General features: G+C 42.9%; 1 protein-coding gene across 1 annotated transcript in view; it reads right to left on the bottom strand.

The window, feature by feature from the left end:
- Nucleotides 1-20,254, bottom strand: part of ACSS1 (acyl-CoA synthetase short chain family member 1) — a 125,248-nt gene that overhangs the window by 17,876 nt on the left and 87,118 nt on the right. The window contains exons 11-12 of the mRNA XM_040429654.1: nucleotides 14,993-15,120; nucleotides 11,226-11,289 (exon numbers count right to left, since the gene is read on the bottom strand). Coding sequence (XP_040285588.1) covers nucleotides 11,226-11,289; nucleotides 14,993-15,120 — 192 coding nt within the window. The remainder of the gene's footprint in view (nucleotides 1-11,225; nucleotides 11,290-14,992; nucleotides 15,121-20,254) is intronic.

The raw sequence follows: 20,254 nt of genomic DNA, 5'->3' as shown, positions 1-20,254 counted from the left end.
CATAGTTACCCGAAGAAGAACTCGCCTGTTCACCCAAAATGTGGAGAGACTGACCTTTGTCAAGATGAATCAGGCGTGGATCAGCCAGGATTTCCAACCACCAATGCCTGATGCATCAGACTAGATCATCCATGGTGCCACACCAACACTTTGACAAAAGAGACCAGTTTCTTCTGGTTACCTGCCTCAACTACTATTCTGATGCTGCCATCTGCCTGATGCCACACATATGATGCCAACTGCTCCTTCTTTCACCCACCATCTTCAGCTGCTACTGGTATTTCCACCTATCTCCCCACTCTGTCACCAGGTAACTCTGTGGTCTCCTGATGCTGCTGCCACCTCCACACTATGTCATTTTGCCACTCTGTGGTCTCCTGATGCTGCTGCCACCTCCACACTATGTCACCTTGCCACTCTGTGATCTCCTGATGCTGCTGCCACCTCCACACTATGTCACCTTGCCACTCTGTGGTCTCCTGTTGCTGCTGCTGCCACCTCCACACTCTGTCATTGTGCCACTCTGCGATCTCCTCATGCTGCTGCTGCCACCTCCACACTGTCATTGTGCCACCCTGTGGTCTCCTCCTGATGCTGCTGCCACCTCCACACTGTCATTGTGCCACTCTGTGGCCTCCTCCTGATGCTACTGCCACCTCCAGACTCTGTCGTTGTGCCACTCTGTGGTCTCCTCAAGCTGCTTCCACCTCACCACTATGTCATAGGGCCACTCTGTGGACTTCTCATTCTGTTCCCACCCTCCCCACTTCATGAATGGGCCACTATTTTGCCTTTCGGCCTGGCTGACATCATAATTTATTTGACCCTTCTGATTGGTCAGAAGTAAGGAAAAATGAGATGCACAACGGATCCTGTCTATGTAACAGCTGTAAGGCTGATTTATAATGAATAAAATGAGATTTTTTTACCTTGTTAAATCCTTGCTCTTTTTTTGTACAGCTGTAAGGCCTACATGAAATGGTCCCTATTTTGCATCAGAATTGGCTTATGATTTGGTAGCCAAAAGCAGGAGTGGGTACAAAATGCAGAAGACATGCAAATGTTCTATTCACATGTCATCTCTCTTTTGGATCCACTCCTGTTTTTTTTTTGGCAGTAGCAATACTGAATGATTACTGACCAAATACTGACCGAGTGAAGGCGGATGCTCCACAGACAGGAAACGTTTTTTGTGGGTTATTGTTCTGACGGATCAGAGGAAGGGCAAAATAATCAGTGACGTCAACACAAACTTACTGCTGACACCCTCTCCACTCTGTTGGGGGGGGGGGGGGCTTTACTTGTATAAGCGTTTAATAGAACAGGTTCTATAGACATCTATGTGGAATCAGCCACCGACTGTGTAAAAGGTGCTTTGCGCTTACATTGACCTGTAAGGCTGAGTTCACAATTTACAAACCGGATTCCAAAAAAGTTGGGACACTAAACAAATTGTGAATAAAAACTGAATGCAATGATGTGGAGATGGCAAATGTCAATATTTTATTTGTAATAGAACGTAGGTGACAGATCAAACGTTTAATCCGAGTAAATGTATCATTTTAAAGGAAAAATACGTTGATTCCTATTTTCACGGTGTCAACAAATCCCCAAAAAGTTGGGACAAGTAGCAATAAGAGGCTGGAAAAAGTAAATTTGAGCATAACGAAGAGCTGGAAGACCAATTAACACTAATTAGGTCAATTGGCAACATGATTGGGTATAAAAAGAGCTTCTCAGAGTGGCAGTGTCTCTCAGAGGCCAAGATGGGTAGAGGATCACCAATTCCCACAATGTTGCGCAGAAAGGTAGTGGAGCAATATCAGAAAGGTGTTACCCAGCGAAAAATTGCAAAGACTTTGCATCTATCATCATCAACTGTGCATAACATCATCCGAAGATTCAGAGAATCTGGAACAATCTCTGTGCGTAAGGGTCAAGGCCGTAAAACCATACTGGATGCCCGTGATCTCCGGGCCCTTAAACGACACTGCACCACAAACAGGAATGCTACTGTAAAGGAAATCACAGAATGGGCTCAGGAATACTTCCAGAAACCATTGTCAGTGAACACAATCCACCGTGCCATCCGCCGTTGCCAGCTGAAACTCTACAGTGCAAAGAAGAACCCAGAGTTTTCACTGGGCCAGGGATCATTTAAAATGGAGTGTGGCAAAATGGAAGACTGTTCTGTGGTCAGACGAGTCACGATTCGAAGTTCTTTTTGGAAATCTGGGACGCCATGTCATCCGGACCAAAGAGGACAAAGACAACCCAAGTTATTATCAACGCTCAGTTCAGAAGCCTGCATCTCTGATGGTATGGGGTTGCATGAGTGCGTGTGGCATGGGCAGTTTGCATGTCTGGAAAGGCACCATCAATGCAGAAAAATATATTCAGGTTCTAGAACAACATATGCTCCCATCCAGACGTCATCTCTTTCAGGGAAGACCCTGCATTTTTCAACAAGATAATGCCAGACCACATTCTGCATCAATCACAACATCATGGCTGCGTAGGAGAAGGATCCGGGTACTGAAATGGCCAGTCTGCATTCCAGATCTTTCACCTATAGAGAACATTTGGCGCATCATAAAGAGGAAGGTGCAACAAAGAAGGCCCAAGACGATTGAACAGTTAGAGGCCTGTATTAGACAAGAATGGGAGAGCATTCCTATTTCTAAACTTGAGAAACTGGTCTCCTCGGTCCCCAGACGTCTGTTGAGTGTTGTAAGAAGAAGGGGAGATGCCACACAGTGGTGAAAATGGCCTTGTCCCAACTTTTGGGGGATTTGTTGACACCATGAAATTCTGATTCAACATATTTTTCCCTTAAAATGGTACATTTTCTCAGTTTAAACTTTTGTTCCGTGAGTTATGTTCTATTCTGAATAAAATATTAGAAGTTGGCACCTCCACATCATTGCATTCAGTTTTTATTCACGATTTGTATAGTGTCCCAACTTTTTTGGAATCTGGTTTGTACATGAATCATTTTTCCATGATTTTGTAGTTTTATTGCTTTGATTTACATAACTGCAGTAAAGTCGTACCATTTGTGCCCCAATTATAGACATTGTGGCAAAAATTGCAAGGTTTTCTGCTAGTATTTTAATTGTGAAAAAAGTGCACCATTTATGCCACAATTTTGAACATAGCAAAAGTTAGATTTTGCCATGATCAAAAAAATCTGCAAAAAAAACCTACTACTAAATCATGGAAAAAACAATAGATCCAAGTATAGACTTAAAGGGAACCTGTCATCAACTTTATGCTGCCCATACTAATGGCAGCATGAAGTACAGACAAGTGAGTTGATTTCAGCGGTCTGTCATTTAAAAGTTAAAAGTAAGTGGTTTCCGAGAACCAACATCACAAAAATTGCAGACTAGGCCTGGAAAAGAGTCACGGCCACCTGAGAAGAGTCATGGTTAGGGCTCATTCAGACGGCCGTATGCTGTCCGCAAAAATACTGAATGCTATCCGTTTTTTTGCGGATCCGCAAAAAAAATGAAACATGTCCTATACTTGTCCGTGAAAATCAGGACATGGCCCCATTGAAGTCTATGGGTCCGCAAAAATACTGAATGCTATCCGTTTTTTTGCAGATCCGTTTTTTTGCGGATCCGCAAAAAAACGGATAGCATTCAGTATTTTTGCGGACAGCATACGGCCGTCTGAATGAGCCCTTATTCATATATTCCTGCTCTCCCTGCCCACCTGCTGATGATTGAGTCTTCTACCTAGTTTTCTCCCTTTCTGTCTAGGAGAGAACTGCCAATCATCAGCAAATGGGCGGGAGAGCAGGAGATTATGAATAACCAGGACTCTTCAAGGCCTGGGCTGCAATGATTATGATGCTGGTTCTCAGCAACCACTGACTTTTAGCTCATGAGTGACACACCGCTGAAATCATCATTTCTGTCACCATTTTATGCTGTTCTCATTGAGGTCAGCATAAAGTTCATGACAGGTTCCCTTTAAGGTACATTTACATGGTGTGGTCAAACTGCATCATGACTGCACAGTACGAAGGTGTCTAAGGACCTGTTCCCACTTTGAGGGTTCTTTACTGGATTTAGGTGTGAATTTTGCATGCTAATTCCTATTTGAATATTCATATGTAGTTGCAGTTTGTTGCCACGATTACTGCAAAATTATAGCAAGTGGCTTTTTAGAAATCATGGTAAAACCTAACCAGCAGTAAACCACTATGTGTTGGTATACATTCGCAGAGTTTGCCAGCATTCCACTGGTAATGCACATGAATGGGGTTTTACTGTATATACCCCATTCACAGACTCAGGACAGAAGCTGGAAAGCCACAGTTTAGCTCCACTGAATTACAGTGGGGCTAATCAGCATGTGGATACGGAGGTCAATCTGCATCAATGATCCTAGTTTCAGCTGCAGATTTCTATTTAAAAAAATGCCTATCAATTTCACCCTTTGAATTGCATTACAGGTATTGGAGTTACGTGGGACCCCCAAGCCAAATTGTTGCCCCAGTGCCCACAAACCTTTAGTCTCTTGATTATAAGACCATAAACTGCACAGGCCTTTCTCTGGCTTAGCAACGTAATTGACACCTTTTGTGCTAATTTTTATATTATGCTAGGTTCAGGAGAAAATTATAGTTTTTTATTTTTTATTTTAGGCAGGGACTCGAACCACAGGTAGTGAGGCTTGAGTATCATCATTGTTCTGTATAGTTTCTCTCTCCAGGAAAAGCAATCAGATTAAATATATTCTGTGACATTCCAGTACCAGATCCAGTCTGTGTTTCATCAGTGACACTACTGTACCAATTCCTGCCTGCTTGACCCAAGCAATAGTTGAGTGGATGGCTACTTGACTTTTCTGCTTCTCTTTGACTCCTGGTCCAACTCTAAGGCTTCTTTCAGACATCAGTGGATCATGGATCCATTGATTTTGGAGTGTTTATCCACACATTCTTTTTTTTTTTCCGGAGACATGCACTACTTTGGTCTGTGATGCCCATTAAGAACACGGGTGGCATCTGTGTTCTGTCAGTGGCTTTTACTGTTCAGATGGTTTGTAAATAAATTTTTGGCCTAGCAGTGCACCTGGGAAAAGGAGAACACACAGAGGGCAAAAAATGGACTGTGGCAATGTTAACATTTAGGTGTGCAGTAATGTCACGGGGAAGCAGGATAAAAGGGGTGTTGTGTGCACCGGGAGCGTGTCACCAAGGGGCCCAGGCTTGGTAGAGTAAAAGCCCTAGTTCAGGTGTCCACTAAAATAGTTGGGGGACACCATGTAGATAGTGTAGCTGGTTCAGCTAGTTTAGGGCGGGCTTTTACTGGGAACAGGCAATGTGTTGGGTGGGTGCCTGTTCCCCAGGTTCCAGTCCGGAACTTGAGGCATGCTCATGTCCAGGGATCCTATTTAATCCTGCTACTGAATCTTGGGTGTGTCTCACTCTGGGGAGTGTGTTATCCAGAAACAGAGGCCTGTTAAGTATCTGCGTGTGTGGTCTCAGCCGGGCTAGGCTGAGGGACCACAAGGCTAAGTGACAGCCTGTAATTTGGGGGACGCAGAGACGCCTGCGGCACAAGGGACACAAGGCCAGAGTCGGGAGGACTGCTGGATCACCATCCCCCAAAGGGACTTGTATTTGCTACAGCCTGGAGGCTGCTGGACTATTGGGCTGAGAAACCCGCACCTGAGACAGTGTGTGAACTGTGATGTATAGGTGAGTCAGAAAGACACATCATATGTTTAGTTAGAGCCTAGACAGGCAAGTGTTTATTATTTTGTGTGGCTGTCACATGCGATGAGTTGAAGCTGCGACTTCATTACCTGTTTTGCTGAAACGTCCGGTATAAAACACGAGTTTGGACATTCTACCTTTGTCTGGTGAAGTAATCTGTGATGGCGACCCCCTAAAAGTAAACGATCCCTTACAGGACATACAGACCAACAACGAACCCTTCACAGACATCTTCACAGATGAAACACAGACATCATCAGGGACACAGACGTGTGAATAAGGTCTAACTGTAGTTCTCTTACACTGTTCTCTCATTGTTCTGTCATGTAGTCTTCTCATACACTGATGCTTGTTATAATTCCTACCAGGATCCCAAGTCCTTGCCTGTTGTGCTACCTCAGGTCAGATACCGCTTCAAGGGCAAACTACAAAAAAGTCCTCCAGAGGCAGGATACATTCCAGGCTTGTAAAGGTACCTATTCTCAAATACAGCTTGGTACTATTCTTAGCTGAGTAAATGATCCTATATATGTCCTTAGTGCAATACACTCTGGGTTAATGACAAAAAACTATGAGCGGTGTAAAGTAAACGGACTGCACAATAAATGTGAGATGAATTCTCAAACACTTGCATGATTTAGTTGAAACATTAACTTTTCACCTCAACCGAAGTTGTTTTTTGACACATACTCAGTTCCTATACTTAGGATTAACCATTGTTGGGCCAAAAGCTATCCCGACTCCCTCCCGGCTTCCCCATATACGTTCAGCTATCTATTGTATAGCGGCCGTGCTTGCTATTGCAGCTCAGCCCCATTAACTTGAATGGGACAAGGCTGCACCTAGCCCATGGGATTGATGAACGTCACGTGTCAGTGGCCTAGGAAGAGGCCTTGGTGCTCCCCGGAGAGCCATGGCCTCTTCAAACAGCTGATCAGTGGGGGTGCCGGGAGTCAGATCACCACCAATCAGATAATGATGATCTATCCTGAGGATAAGTCATCAATATATCAAACACCTGAAAAATCCCTTTAAACATTGAAATTTGATGCATTTTATATTTGAAGAGTTTGTCCAAGGTTGTAAAGAAGGGTTTTCTTCAAGCTCCATTCATGTCAATGGACTGTCTGGTATTACAGCTCATCTCCATTGAGGTACATGGGCTGAATTGTAATACAAGACAGTGGTGCAAACCATTTTCTAATCCTGGGCAACCCTTAATCCTGTGACATCTTAAGTAACAGAGTCATTGGTGAGGTTGTTATGTAAGCACTATTATATTCCACACCATTACTGTCAGTGCTGCAACATTCCTTGTGCCAGATAGAAAGATGTGAAGAAAAGTTTCCAATCAAGTGGATGTGATAATTATTTATGACAGTCATTCTGCACAAGAGCCTTGGATTATACAATATAACATAGGTACTTACATGAAGGTTACTCATTACCTTAGATAGTCTTCAAAGAGGAGTTTCCATGTATTAGTACCCTAATGACTCAATATTTAAAACTTACTGAACTGTCCTTGAGGTGATTTCAGAGGGCAGCCTCTTACATATCTGCCATGTTTTGACTGCAATGTTGATAAGTGGAGTGTTAAACTAACTAGAACACGGCACACTGATGAGTACTTGTTCGTCATCACCTTTTTTATGTCTAGCATACCACTTTGTAACAAAGGATAATATAATATTGGTGCCAAAGGTTTTGTCTTATATTCCATTTACTTACTGCTTTCATCTGCAAAACTGCATGCCAGTAAATAAGTAAAGTAAATACTTTATACTAATTGTCCTGTTTCATGATATTGATGACTTTATCAAATTGGTGGGGGTCCAACTCCCAGCATCCCTGTCAATCAGCTGTCTAAAGAGGCCTTGGCGTTAGTGTGAGCGTCCTCTGCATGCCATCTAGATTGTAGTGGAGCGGCAGGGTAATTACAGCTGTTCATCCCATTCACTTGAATGGAAGAGATTTCATTATAAAAGAGCTGTTTTCTCTTATCCCCCATGCTTGAATACTACTTCCTGCTGCCCCATCATGTCTTAGGGCAGTAGGATGTGTCCTGACATCAGCAGATCATGTGACACTAACTACGACCCTTGTTCTTACCAATGACATTTGTGCGTCCTAAATTACAAGGCTTCAATGCAGGACAAAACCTACAGCAACTAAATTTTAAAACAGACTTGCCACAGGGTGCAATGGTATGCCAATGACTTTAGAATAAGAGTGTTTTGACAACTGGTGGTATTTGGGGAAATTTAATGTATCCATGTATCCTTCCCTGCCAATACAGTGGTGCTGTGTGTGTAGTGCAGTAGTGTTGTGCATGTGTCTAATATGTCATTTGCAAGAAAAGAGTTGTGATACAGAAAGACTATGTATGCACAGGGAAACACCGATCTGTTTTTGTGGTCTATTTCAGGACTTCCATTCCAGCAAAAAGCAGTATACATGGTTTGGTGTGGATGTGGCATAACACAGGATCCATGGCTGATGCAAAAAAATAAAAATAAATTGACAAACCCGTGTTCGGACATGCATCATTGTTGCATAAATACAGGAGATGATTATGACAAGCACAAGGAAATTGACAATGTTGATGTATACCGAAATTTCTTAATCTAAAGCCATACTGAGTGTCAGGTATGCAAAAGTTAAAGAAGGGGAATAATGGGTACTGGATACGATCGTAGATGGGCATTTGGACATGCAATGTACTGCTCATCTCTGCAATTACAGATGAGCAAACTAATTCGGATGACTCCATTTCATTTGTCTCATCAGCAGGGCTTCTATACCCGTGGGGCACAGGCCCACACAAGTGAAGAAGCTTTGCTGATAAGGCAAATCTATTTGTTAGAACTCATTCGCTCATCTCTACTTTCAATATATCATGGCCCAGATTTACTAATGTGTGTGCACCTAGAATGTCTCTAAAAAGTGGGACAATTTGGAGCAACTATGCTTTCTCCAAGTTTTTCGAACTCATCCAAAAAGGGGGTGATGCTTTGTGGGAAGTCAATGAGCCTAAGAATCACCATTTTGTGCCAAAATTCTGCCACAATTCTGGAGTAAAAATCTGTCTCAGGGTAAGCCATCCAATAGTTGGTATAGAGTCAAAGAAAAGTGTCTATCCCTGCACCAGATTTATAATCCAGCCTGAGCCCCTGTGATAAATCTGGTGCAGGTCTACACAGTCTAACTTTATGCCATCTATGGGTTTAGTACATCTGCCTCTAAGTCCGATGAAACGTAGTTCCATCTAACCGGGTGTGTTAATTTGCAGAATAATAAGTACTGGCCCACAGAAAATTTCTCTTCATCAAGAGACATTTCATGGTCCAAAAATCAGCATTTGGTGCATGGCTATCGGTACACAGATTGGGGCCCAAATATTCTTGGTGAAAAGTTAACACAGCTGTGTACACAGACTTCTTCCAGCAATTGTATTCAAGTTAACTGATGATGAAAGTATTGTTCCAGTAGGACTGAGCAACTTGCCTTACATCCAAGTTCAAGTGCCAAGTTCAAGTGCCAAGTTCAAGTTCCAAGTGCCAAGTTCAATCAGCATTCACAGAAGAAAGTGTGATGAGCAAAGGGTTGTGGTCACCAGACCTCACAGTGTGTGGCTTATCTGTGGGGTTACCTGAAGGGTCGCCTTTATGAATCTAATACTCAGACAGTGCCCAAGCTGAAACAGCAAACTGAAATTCATGTCCAGATGATGGAAAGTGTGGTGTTACAGAAGTTGTTCCTGAACATGATAAGATGGGCACAACTTTTACATAGCCATTGGCAGAAACCACTTCCCGCGTCTCCAGTAAGGAATAAGTACTTAATTCCTCCAGTATCCATTATCCTATAAAACCACTCAAGGGAGACAGCTCTGTTTTTCGTGGCCCACCCTGTATATCCAACAAGGTCAGTTGGTAGGAGGCCATTCTACTCCTTGTGTTTGGCAGATCTGTGCATGTGCACTATTCATCTATCCAGCGTAAACAGAGGAAAACCACCCATCAGAATTAAATACATCATTTAGTGTATAAAATTACATTTCTCTTAACTATGGGCACATTGATGTAAAAACTTCACTGTCTGTTCTGAGGATGGCGGAGCAGGAACTTAAGGCTCTTTTAGAGAGCATGATTTTCGGGCCAATTATCAGGAACAAGTGATAATTGGCCCATATAATCAAGCAGCCGATGAACGAGTAAACACTTACTTGTTGGCTGAACAGCCATCAGGATGATCGCCCATTATCGGCAGCACATCTTCCTGTGTTATCAGGGATGTGTCGCTGATAATGTATAGAAGAGAATAAGGGAGGAATGACTGCGGTAGCAATGGTTCCTCCAACATTCAAAGTTTGCATCTGTCTGTGTATTCCATCGGCCCTTGCACTGCCCAAATATCATGCAGTGTAATAGGACCTTTACTTTCCCTTCAGGCGTGGCTGGAGCACCTATGATGATCATCTGTGGATAAGGCACTTATGCAAGCACCTAGTTATTAATGTATTCATACATTTCCGTGAGAAATAATGGAGGAATGGTACAATCTAGAGCTCCACAAAATGATGATCCAGAATAGTTGCTTTATTGGAAATAAGAACATTTACTAAAATAGACATGTCAGGAGAGGTGACTACTCTTTAATATTCAACCCATGATGACATGACTATTAAAAAGTGATTTAGCTCTTAACCTAATTCTTGGTCTCATGCTCCTACTGCTCTCATGGTTCTTTTGTATAAATCCTTCTTAGTCACCTATTAAAGGGAACCTGTCATCAACTTTATGCTGCCCATAACTAACGGAAGCATAAAGTAGAGACAGGTGAGTTGATTTCAGGGGTCTGTCATTTATAAGTTAAAAGTAAGTGGTTGCCGAGAACCAACATCACAATCATTGCAGACTGGGCCTGGAAAAGAGTCCCGGCCACCTGAGAAGAGTCCTGGTTATTCATGAATTCCTGTTCTCCCCTCCCACCTGCTGATGATTGACAGTCTTCTACCTAGTTTTCTCCCTTTCTCTCTAGGAGAGAACTGCCAATCAGCAGATGGATGAGAGAGCAGGAGATTATGAATAACCAGGACTCTTCTCAGGTAGATTTGACTCTTTTCCAGGCCTGTGCTGCAATGATTAGGATGCTGGTTCTCGGGAACCACTTACTTTTAGCTCATGAGTGACACACCGCTGAAATCTGCATTTCTGTCACTATTTTATGCTGTCCTCAGTGAGGTCAGCATAAAGTTGATGACAGGTTCCCAACATCTAACATTTATAATTAACCAAGTATGGACTTTCCAAAAACTAAATTGAGTCTGCTAACTGCATTTAAAGAGCACCAGAAATTCCACTTCTACTACATGTCCTCTAGTGAGTTACTTACCCACTAAATCAGTCTGTGTTTAATAAAGGCAATCTGATTAATGCATTGGTACTGGAACTGCAAAATAGTCACAATATGAGTTTGAAAATTTTACCTTCTCCTTTGATGTCATGAGGAAAACCAATTACAGCGGTTTCTGGAACATCTGGATGTTCATCCTACAAAGTTGAACAGATATTTAGTACTGAGATTCTACTGATAAGTTGTTAGCAGACTATGCGCTCTTAGTCAAAAGCCTCACATGCTTGCTGATGACGATGATTCTGGTTGAGTAGGGCCTCATTACAAGTTTTAAAATAGCGCTTCATACTGCAGAAGGCAAAAATAACTGCCCTTTATCTACTAGTTTCTGAATATGGGCAAAATTTAAGTTTGTTCTTTAGGCTATGTTCACATCTATGTTCACATTTTGGAGCAGAGACAAAAGTCCTGCATGCAGGACTTTTGTCTCCGCTCCAAAATCATCTTCTGAGCGGAAACCTAAAGGACCCCATTATAGTCTATGGGGGTCTATGAGGTCCGTAAGCTCCGCTCGGCTCAGTTATGTGCCGAATCCGTCCTTTCCGTTCTCCTGCTCCTATAACAGAGCAGGAGAACGGAAAGGCTGAACGCTGATGTGAACAAGGCCTTAGCTATAAAATGTCCTATGCAGGAAGGTGTCTATAGGCACCAACAACCTACAGCTGTCTTCACCTATACTGTATAGCAAAGAGCAATATTGCATATTATCCTGGGGTAGCATTCCATTGTTCATAATGTAAGGTATTCATAGTTATACAGGTCAGGAAACAGGTGTCTTTTCCCATGGAGTATTTGGAAAATAGGTTTATGGTAAGGCATTGAGGCTACTCCAGACATATTACAGTATCTATATCTTCCTCTCACAAACATTTGGTGATAATAATGTCTTGAACAATGTGCACATTAGTGTTATTTTTTGTTGCGATATCTTGGATATGTCTTAGGTTGGATTATTGTATTACTGTAATGCTCACCGAACTCCAGCTACCAAAAGCTTTCCCTGATATTTTTTGTGTTTTCTAAGTAACACAGCCACTTTCCATATGCTTTATGCTTTTCCATATTGATGTTGTAGAGGTGACACCACACTTACGCCCACACCGTATGAGCCAGAGCAGCTGCTTTGTATGAATGTTTGGCCAGTCACACTACAGGTGAAACTCAAAATATTTGAATATCGTGCAAAAGTCCATTTATTTCAGTAATGCAAATTAAAAGGAATCACATTAATGCAGCTTAAAATTAGAATTTTGTGAAAAGGTTCAATATTCTAGGCTCAAAGTGTCACACTCTAGTCAGCAAATTAATCCATACCCCCTGAGCAAAGGGGACCTCAAAATTGTGACTTTGGGGTTTCATAAGCTGTAAGCCGTAATGATCCAAATTATAACAAATAAAGGCTTGGAATATCTTGCTTTGCATGTAATGAGTCTATCTCATATGTTAGTTTCACCTTTTCAGTTGCATTACTAAAATAAAGGAACTTTGCACAATATTCTAATTATTCGAGTTTCACTTGTATTACACCATGGCTGCCATGTTATACTACTCTTGTATGGTTGCAATTTTGTTGCCATGTCCTCTCAGCTCTAAATTACACATATTGGAAAAAACAGACAGTACGTAGCAGCAATGATGCAGAATACAGATAAAAGAGGTTTGGTGGAAGCTTATTCACCTGTGGCGTCCATGTTCACTATTATCCAAGTGGCCTTCAAATATGAAAACAATTCAGAGAAAACAGGACACACAGAGAAACTCTTCACAAGCTATCCTAATGGACAAGATCAGGGATGTCAAGAAATAGTAGACTTTATTAAGACATGCCTGATTACACCTAATAAAGGGGTTATATGCCCCAAAACGCTTTGGTATTGGAGTCTAATAATGTTTACTATTTCTTGAAATTCTGGATCTTGCCCATTATAATTGTGCGTCAAGTGTTGATCCTGTGCTATTTTATCTGAATTGTATGCCAAGGCTAGGTTGGCATCTGCAGCAAAATTCTGGTTTTCTGTTTTGGCACAGGAACAGAAAACTGGAATTGCCAGATCCAGGATATGCCAGACACCTGAATCCTATTGAATATAATGGGGTTTGTTGGGTTTCCAGCATCAATTCTAGCATTTTGCCAGACAAAATACTGCTGATGCAGCCTCTTTTTCCTGCCGAAACCTCCCCTGCAGATGTTAACTTAGGCCTAAGGCCTCATGCACATGCCCGTATCCTTTGCGGTGCGAAAAGCTCGGATACCAGCCGCGTGCATCCCACACTTTCCGGGGCCCAGATTGTAGAACTGGCTATTGTTGTCCACAAAACGAACAAAAATAGGACATTTTCTATCTTTTTTGTAGAACGGCAGCACAGCCCTATGGATGCAGCCAGCACATGGCGTGCAATCTGTAATTTTTGCCACACCATTAAAATTAATGGGTCCACATTCGATCCACAAAAAATGAGGATCGGAAAAAACCATGGTCGTGTGCATGTGGCCTAAGTCACACAAAAGGTGGGAATCAGCTAATAGTACTAGACAACTTTTATTTCCAAGCAGCTTCTCCCTCTTATGCAGTATTGATGGTAGTATGTGCTATATGCAAATTATTCTAAAAAATATACCTCATTCAGGAGCCTGCCTTGTCGAAATCTAGAGAATCTAGAGCAGGGGTCAGCAACCTCCAGCACTCCAGGTGTGAAACTACAACTCCTAGCATGCTTTATTCACTTCTATGGGAGTCCTAAGAAGAACTGAGCAAATATGCATGCTGGGAGTTATAGTTTCACAACAGCTGGAGTGCTCGAGATTGCTGACCCCTGACCTAGAACATGCTCAGTATGTTCAGGGGAAAGCCGCTAAATACACTGAACTTGGTAGATGTTGCATTGAAGATGACACATAAAACTCTAAGGCTGGGTTCAGACCTGAGCGTATTCAAAATGCGCTTTTTACAGGCGTTTTTATCGGGCGTTTGTATCGGGTGTTTTTAATGGGCGGAAACAAGCAAACGCCCATTTTGGGGCGTTCCCGCTGAAGTATATCGGTGGGAACGCGTGACAATACGCCCCAAAGAAGCTCCTGTACTTCTTGAGGCGTAGGGCGATTTACAGCGCGTTCGTACGCGCTGTAAAACGCTCAGGTGAGAACCATGCCCATAGGGAAACATTGGTTTTTGCCTGTAGAGCGTTTTACAGCGCGTAGGAACGCGCTGTAAAACGCTCAGGTCTGAACCCAGCCTAAGCCTGTGATGGCTAACCTCCGACACTCCAGCTGTGGTGAAACTACAACTCCCAAGATGCTCACTTGTTTGGCTGTTCTCAGAACGCCATAGAAATGAATTGAGCATGCTAGGAGTTGTAGTTCTACATTAAGTGTGCAGATAGCGGCGTCCTAGCGTGATAAGCCAGCCCTGGCGTGATATACTGATAGTTTATACTATCTTCAGTGCAGTATAATGAAGTTATGCTAGCAATAAAAGTATCATTCATCTTGTAACACCAAACACTAAGCACTATTAGCTACAGTAATTATCATGTGACAAAAGCCTCTTATAACATAGGATACACCCAGAAGTCATCCAAGGGTCCCCTCCATGAATCTTCTAGGCAGTCACCATGAAAAAACCCTGATACCCCTCACTGTACTTGACTGAGTCTACGCCAGAAGAGTGTATAATCACTGAGCATGGACAGGTCCGACACATCAGAACCATCACCCTGGGTCACGGTTATCTCTAGTAATCCTGATCTTCAGTTTTACACTATAGTTTTCTATTGTAAATACAATAAGTATTTATAAAAAAAATTAAAAAAAACTCTTTGCAGTAAGAAAATCATACCTACCAATGCATCTTCAATCTCTGCAGTGCCAAGTCTGTGCCCACTGATGTTTATGACATCATCCATTCGGCCTGTTATCTGGTAGTGCCCTTCATTCGACCTATGAGCTCCATCACCAGTAAAATAATAGCCTGGAACAGGTAGGTTAAATGTCATGTAAAATGTACAGTATGAAGATCATGAATTATTCAAGTTAAATATTAAAGAGGATTCCTTGTATTGGCTCACAATCACTGATGGAAATCACTGACCAAATACTGACTGTATTAGGGTCCATTCGCACGTCCGCAACTTTAGGTTCGGATCCGTTCCGCAATTTTGCGGAACAGGTGCGGAGACATTCCTTTTCAATGGGGCCGGAAACGGATGCTGACAGCATATTATGTGCTGTCCGCATCCGCATTTCCGGATCCGCAATTCCGTTCCCGAAAAAAAATAGAACATGTCCTATTCTTGTCCGCAACTGTGGGCAAGAAAAGGCATTTTCTATTATAGTGCCGGCAATGTGCGGTCCGCGAAATGCGGAACGCACATTGCCGGTGTCCGTGTTTTGCGGATCCGCAAAACACTTACGGACGTGTGAATGGACCCTAAATGCGGCCTTGCTGTGGGAAACACTCTCTATTTACAGAAAATGATGAATGAGACGGGCCTGCCGGACTGTCCCCTTCCCTGCCCATTTCACGCCCACTTTTTTAGACCTGGCGTGAGCGGGGAAAAGTCTCAGATCACGGCGCAATTAACCTTTGGCTGCAATCTGTGGCAGAAATACGCCTAATTTAGGCGTATTTCTCATAGTAAATGACCCCCTTATTTTTTTTTTGCACACTGCTATTGTCACGGCCACGGCTATGGCCGTGACTCCTTGGGAGCCGCATACAGTTGCCCGCGGTTTTGGGTTGTAGTGTCAACCGCAGCTTGCGGCATAAGGTTGTTAGCCTCAGGTGCGGTTGCCGCGGACAACAGCTATGTGTGCGGTTCCCTCTGAGTTGTGTGCGCGTTTGTAAGCACTTTTGTATGTCTGTGTGCACTTTGTTTATGTTTGGTGTGCACTGACATTTTCCCTGCACTGTGGCTGTCCGTGGCAACGTTTGGTGGTATGATGTACATGTGGTGGCAGTGTCCCGGCCTTTGGGCTGACTCCCAGGACACGCTTGCCACCCATGTCATTGCCTGCGGCAACAGCCACAGTGTGTTTGTTGTTTGGACACTTCCCTTTTAGTTATGTTTTCCCTTCTGTGGTTTTGGAAGGGTTAACTCCCTTTCAGTGTGTGTGAGTGACGGGGTGTGTCTGATTGTTGGGTGTGGCCTCTTGGCCCTATATAGCCTCAGTTGTAGGCAGTAGCCAGAGAGGGTGTTTCAGCCATGCTGGCTGTAGACATCCTCCTGGTTACTTTCCAACTGCCAGTGGGGGCCAACCTTCTAGTCATAAGCTAAATATATGTCCTTGGTGTCTGGAAGATGTGTTTGGTTTTATGTTTCTTTATTGCACCTGTGGTCCTGGGTTCCCGTGTGTTGTGTGTTTGTGTGCTGAGTCCTGCTGTCTGTGGGCAGTACACCCACATGGGTTCCAGGCTTGGTTGTCTGTGGTAGGTCTCTGCAATGTTTTTGACAAGTACCTGCCATTGCCATAGGTTGCATTTGTTTCCCCTTGCTTGCAGCTTGGCCAGTGAGACTCCTGTTCCTCCGGATTCAGAAGGAACAGGATGTCTTACTCTGACTCCTAGCCTAGGGCCCTGCGGAGGGCGAATAGGGATCCGAGGTTCCGGCGCATGGGTCCTCCTACCTTCAAGGTCGGCCCATGCAGGTAGGAGTTAGGGTCAGGTTAGGGACGCTGTAGGAGGTGACCTGCTCCCTAATCCTGTTTGTCCTGGTCAAGCAGCGACCATCATCCTTCGGCACACGGCTGAGGGTTTCCCCCATCCTCAGCCGTGACAGCGATGTTGCAGTGACAAGAGAATAGAATATGCTACTCATCATTTCACAAACGAAAATAATGGTTCAGGTGGTTGGGTCGCAGTTACTGAACCTGTGGCTGACTGCCAGATTGTACACTGACAGAATCCGTGCTGGTAAATGATCCCCATTATATCTGAATGTGCTATATACTGAAATGCTGCAACACTTGTGTATGCATAGAACTGACAACTTCATATCCACAAATATTATGGGCAAAAGAAATTCAGATAGTGATGTTTGATAAATGCAGACATTTTCTTCCAGGGTGGAGGCCTTATTTTATGAATGGCTGTCTCTTGCTTTATCAGCGATTTCTGACACACGCTCTTATCAATGCACTGATGACTGTGCAATTCTCATAACTTAAAGAGCAGCTAAATCTAAAGTACAGTACGATATAAACTCAGCTGATTGATCGTTAACCAGTACAGTGATATAATGTTCATGCTTTGAATGAACAATTTAAAGGGATTGTCCAGTTTCATTATATTAATGACCTATCCTCAGGATAGATCATCATTATAAGACCGGTGAGGGTCCAACTGTTTGAAGGAGGTGCAGCACTTGTGCGAATGATTAATCCTCTAAGTGTTTACTTGCCCGCCGTCTACATTGCAGTGGCTGTGCAGGGTAATTATAGCTTTTTGTCCCATTCACTTGACTAGGACGAGCAATTCCCAGGTACCAGGAGTTGGACTCCCAGTAAGGTCATATTGATGACCTATCCTGAGAATAGGTCATTAATATCATGAAACCGGTCAACCTCTTGACAGGGGTTGTCCAATATTTACTCATGGCTTATACTCAGGCTAGGCTATCACTAACTGGTGCTGTGACACCCCTCTCCCCTGCCGATCTGCAGTTCAGGTGTAACTCCACCGTCAGAGGTTGGCGCTGCAACTCCACAGCACCGTCAACTGTGTAATGGAGGGAGCTTGTGTCTGCAGAGTTGTTCCTACTCACTTCAATGAAAGCAGTGCTGTAGTAAACGCCCCGCTTGAAGTCACTGAGAGCAGCGCTATATTAGTGATTTTTCTCCAATACACAATTGTGCGGTGCTGTGTAGTTCCAATAGTTCCAATGCCAACTTCAGTAGATGGAACTACACACTGATCACTGGGGGTGTAGGGTGCATAACCCCCGCCCATCAGCAAGTGATGACCTATCCTGAGGATAGACTTTAAGATGTTGTTGCAGTAAATGAAACACCTGTCTAATTATGAGATATATATATATATATATATATACAGTGGATATAAAAAGTCTACACACCCCTGTTAAAATGTCAGATTTCTTTGCTGTTGTGCTGTAAAAAAAAAAAAAATTAGACAAAGATAAATCATTTCAGAACTTTTTCTACCTTTAATGTGACCTATAAATTGTACCACTCAATTGAAAAACAAGCTGAAATCTTTTAGGTGGAGGAAAGAAAAAAAAAATATAATAATAATAATGTGGTTGCAAAGGGGGGAAAACCCTCTTATAACTGGGTATGTAGCCGTGTTCAGAATTAAGCAATAACATTCAAAATCATGTTAAATAGGAGTCAGCATACACCTGCCATCATTTAAAGTGCCTCTGATTAACCCCAAATAAAGTTCAGCTGCTCTAGTTGGTCTTTCCTGAAATTTTCTTAGTCGCATCCCACAGCAAAAGCCATGGTCCACAGAGAGCTTCCAAAGCATCAGAGGGATCTCATTGTTAAAAGGTATCATTCAGGAGAAGGGTACAAAAGAATTTCCAAGGCGTTAGATATACCATGGAACACAGTGAAGACAGTCATCATCAAGTGGAGAAAATATGGCACAACAGTGACGTCCCTCAAAAATTGATGAAAAGACGAGAAGAAAACTGGTCTGGGAGGCTAAGAAGAGGCCTACAGCAACATTAAAGGAGCTGCAGGAATATCTGGCAAATACTGGCTGTGTGGTACATGTGACAACAATCTCCCATATTCTTCATATGTCTGGGCTATGGGGTAGAGTGGCAAGACGAAAGCCTTTTCTTACAAAGAAAAACATCCAAGCCAGGCTACATTTTGCAAAAACACATCTGAAGTATCCCAAAAGCATGTGGGAAAAGGTGTTATGGTCTGATGAAACCAAGGTTGAACTTTTTGGCCATAATTCCAAAAGATATGTATGGCGCAAAAACAACACTTCACGTCACCAAAAGAACACCATACCCACAGTGAAGCATGGTGGTGGCAGCATCATGCTTTGGGGCTGTTTTTCTTTAGCTGGAACTGGGGCCTTAGTTAAGCTAGAGGGAATTATGTACAGTTCCAAATACCAGTCAATATTGGCACAAAACCTTCAGGCTTCTGCTAGAAAGCTGAACATGAAGAGGAACTTCATCTTTCAGCATGACAACGACCCAAAGCATACATCCAAATCAACAAAGGAATGGCGTCACCAGAAGAAGATTAAAGTTTTGGAATGGCCCAGCCAGAGCCCAGACCTGAATCTGATTGAAAATCTGTGGGGTGATCTGAAGAGGGCTGTGCACAGGAGATGCAAATCTGACAGATTTGGAGTGTTTTTGCAAAGAAGAGTGGGCAAATCTTGCCAAGTCAAAATGTGCCATGCTGATAGACTCATACCCAAAAAGACTGAGTGCTGTAATAAAATCAAAAGGTGCTTCAACAAAGTATTAGTTTAAGGGTGTGCACACTTATGCAACCATATCATTTTATTTTTATATTTTTTATTACCTCTACCTAAAAGATTTCAGTTTGTTTTTCAATTGAGGTTTCAACGATTTCAGTTTGTTTTTCAATTCAAAGTTTTGTGCCAATATTGACTGGTATTTGGAACTGTACATAATTCCTTCTAGTTTAACTAAGGCCCCAGTTTCAGCTAAAGAAAATCAGCCCCTTGGCATGATGCTGCCACCACCATGCTTCACTGTGGGTATGGTCTTCTTTTGGTGATGTGCAGTGTTGTTTTTGCGCCATACATATCTTTTGGAATTATGGCCAAAAAGTTCAACCTTGGTTTCATCAGACCATAACACCTTTTCCCACATGCTTTTGGGAGACTTCAGATGTGTTTTTGCAAAATGTAGCCTGGCTTGGATGTTTTTCTTTGCAAGAAAAGGCTTTCGTCTTGCCACTCTACCCCATAGCCCAGACGTATGAAGAATACGGGAGATTGTTGTCACATGTACCACACAGCCAGTACTTGCCAGATATTCCTGCAGCTCCTTAAATGTTGCTGTAGGCCTCTTGGTAGCCTCCCAGACCAGTTTTCTTCTCGTCTTTTCATCAATTTTGGAGGGACGTCACTGTTGTGCCATATTTTCTCC

Source organism: Bufo bufo, chromosome 4 (genome assembly GCF_905171765.1).
Source record: "Bufo bufo chromosome 4, aBufBuf1.1, whole genome shotgun sequence".
In the NCBI taxonomy this organism is placed as follows: Eukaryota; Metazoa; Chordata; class Amphibia; order Anura; family Bufonidae; genus Bufo; species Bufo bufo.
The sequence above is the reverse complement of the archived record's forward strand: the minus strand, read 5'-3'. Positions and strand labels throughout refer to the sequence as shown.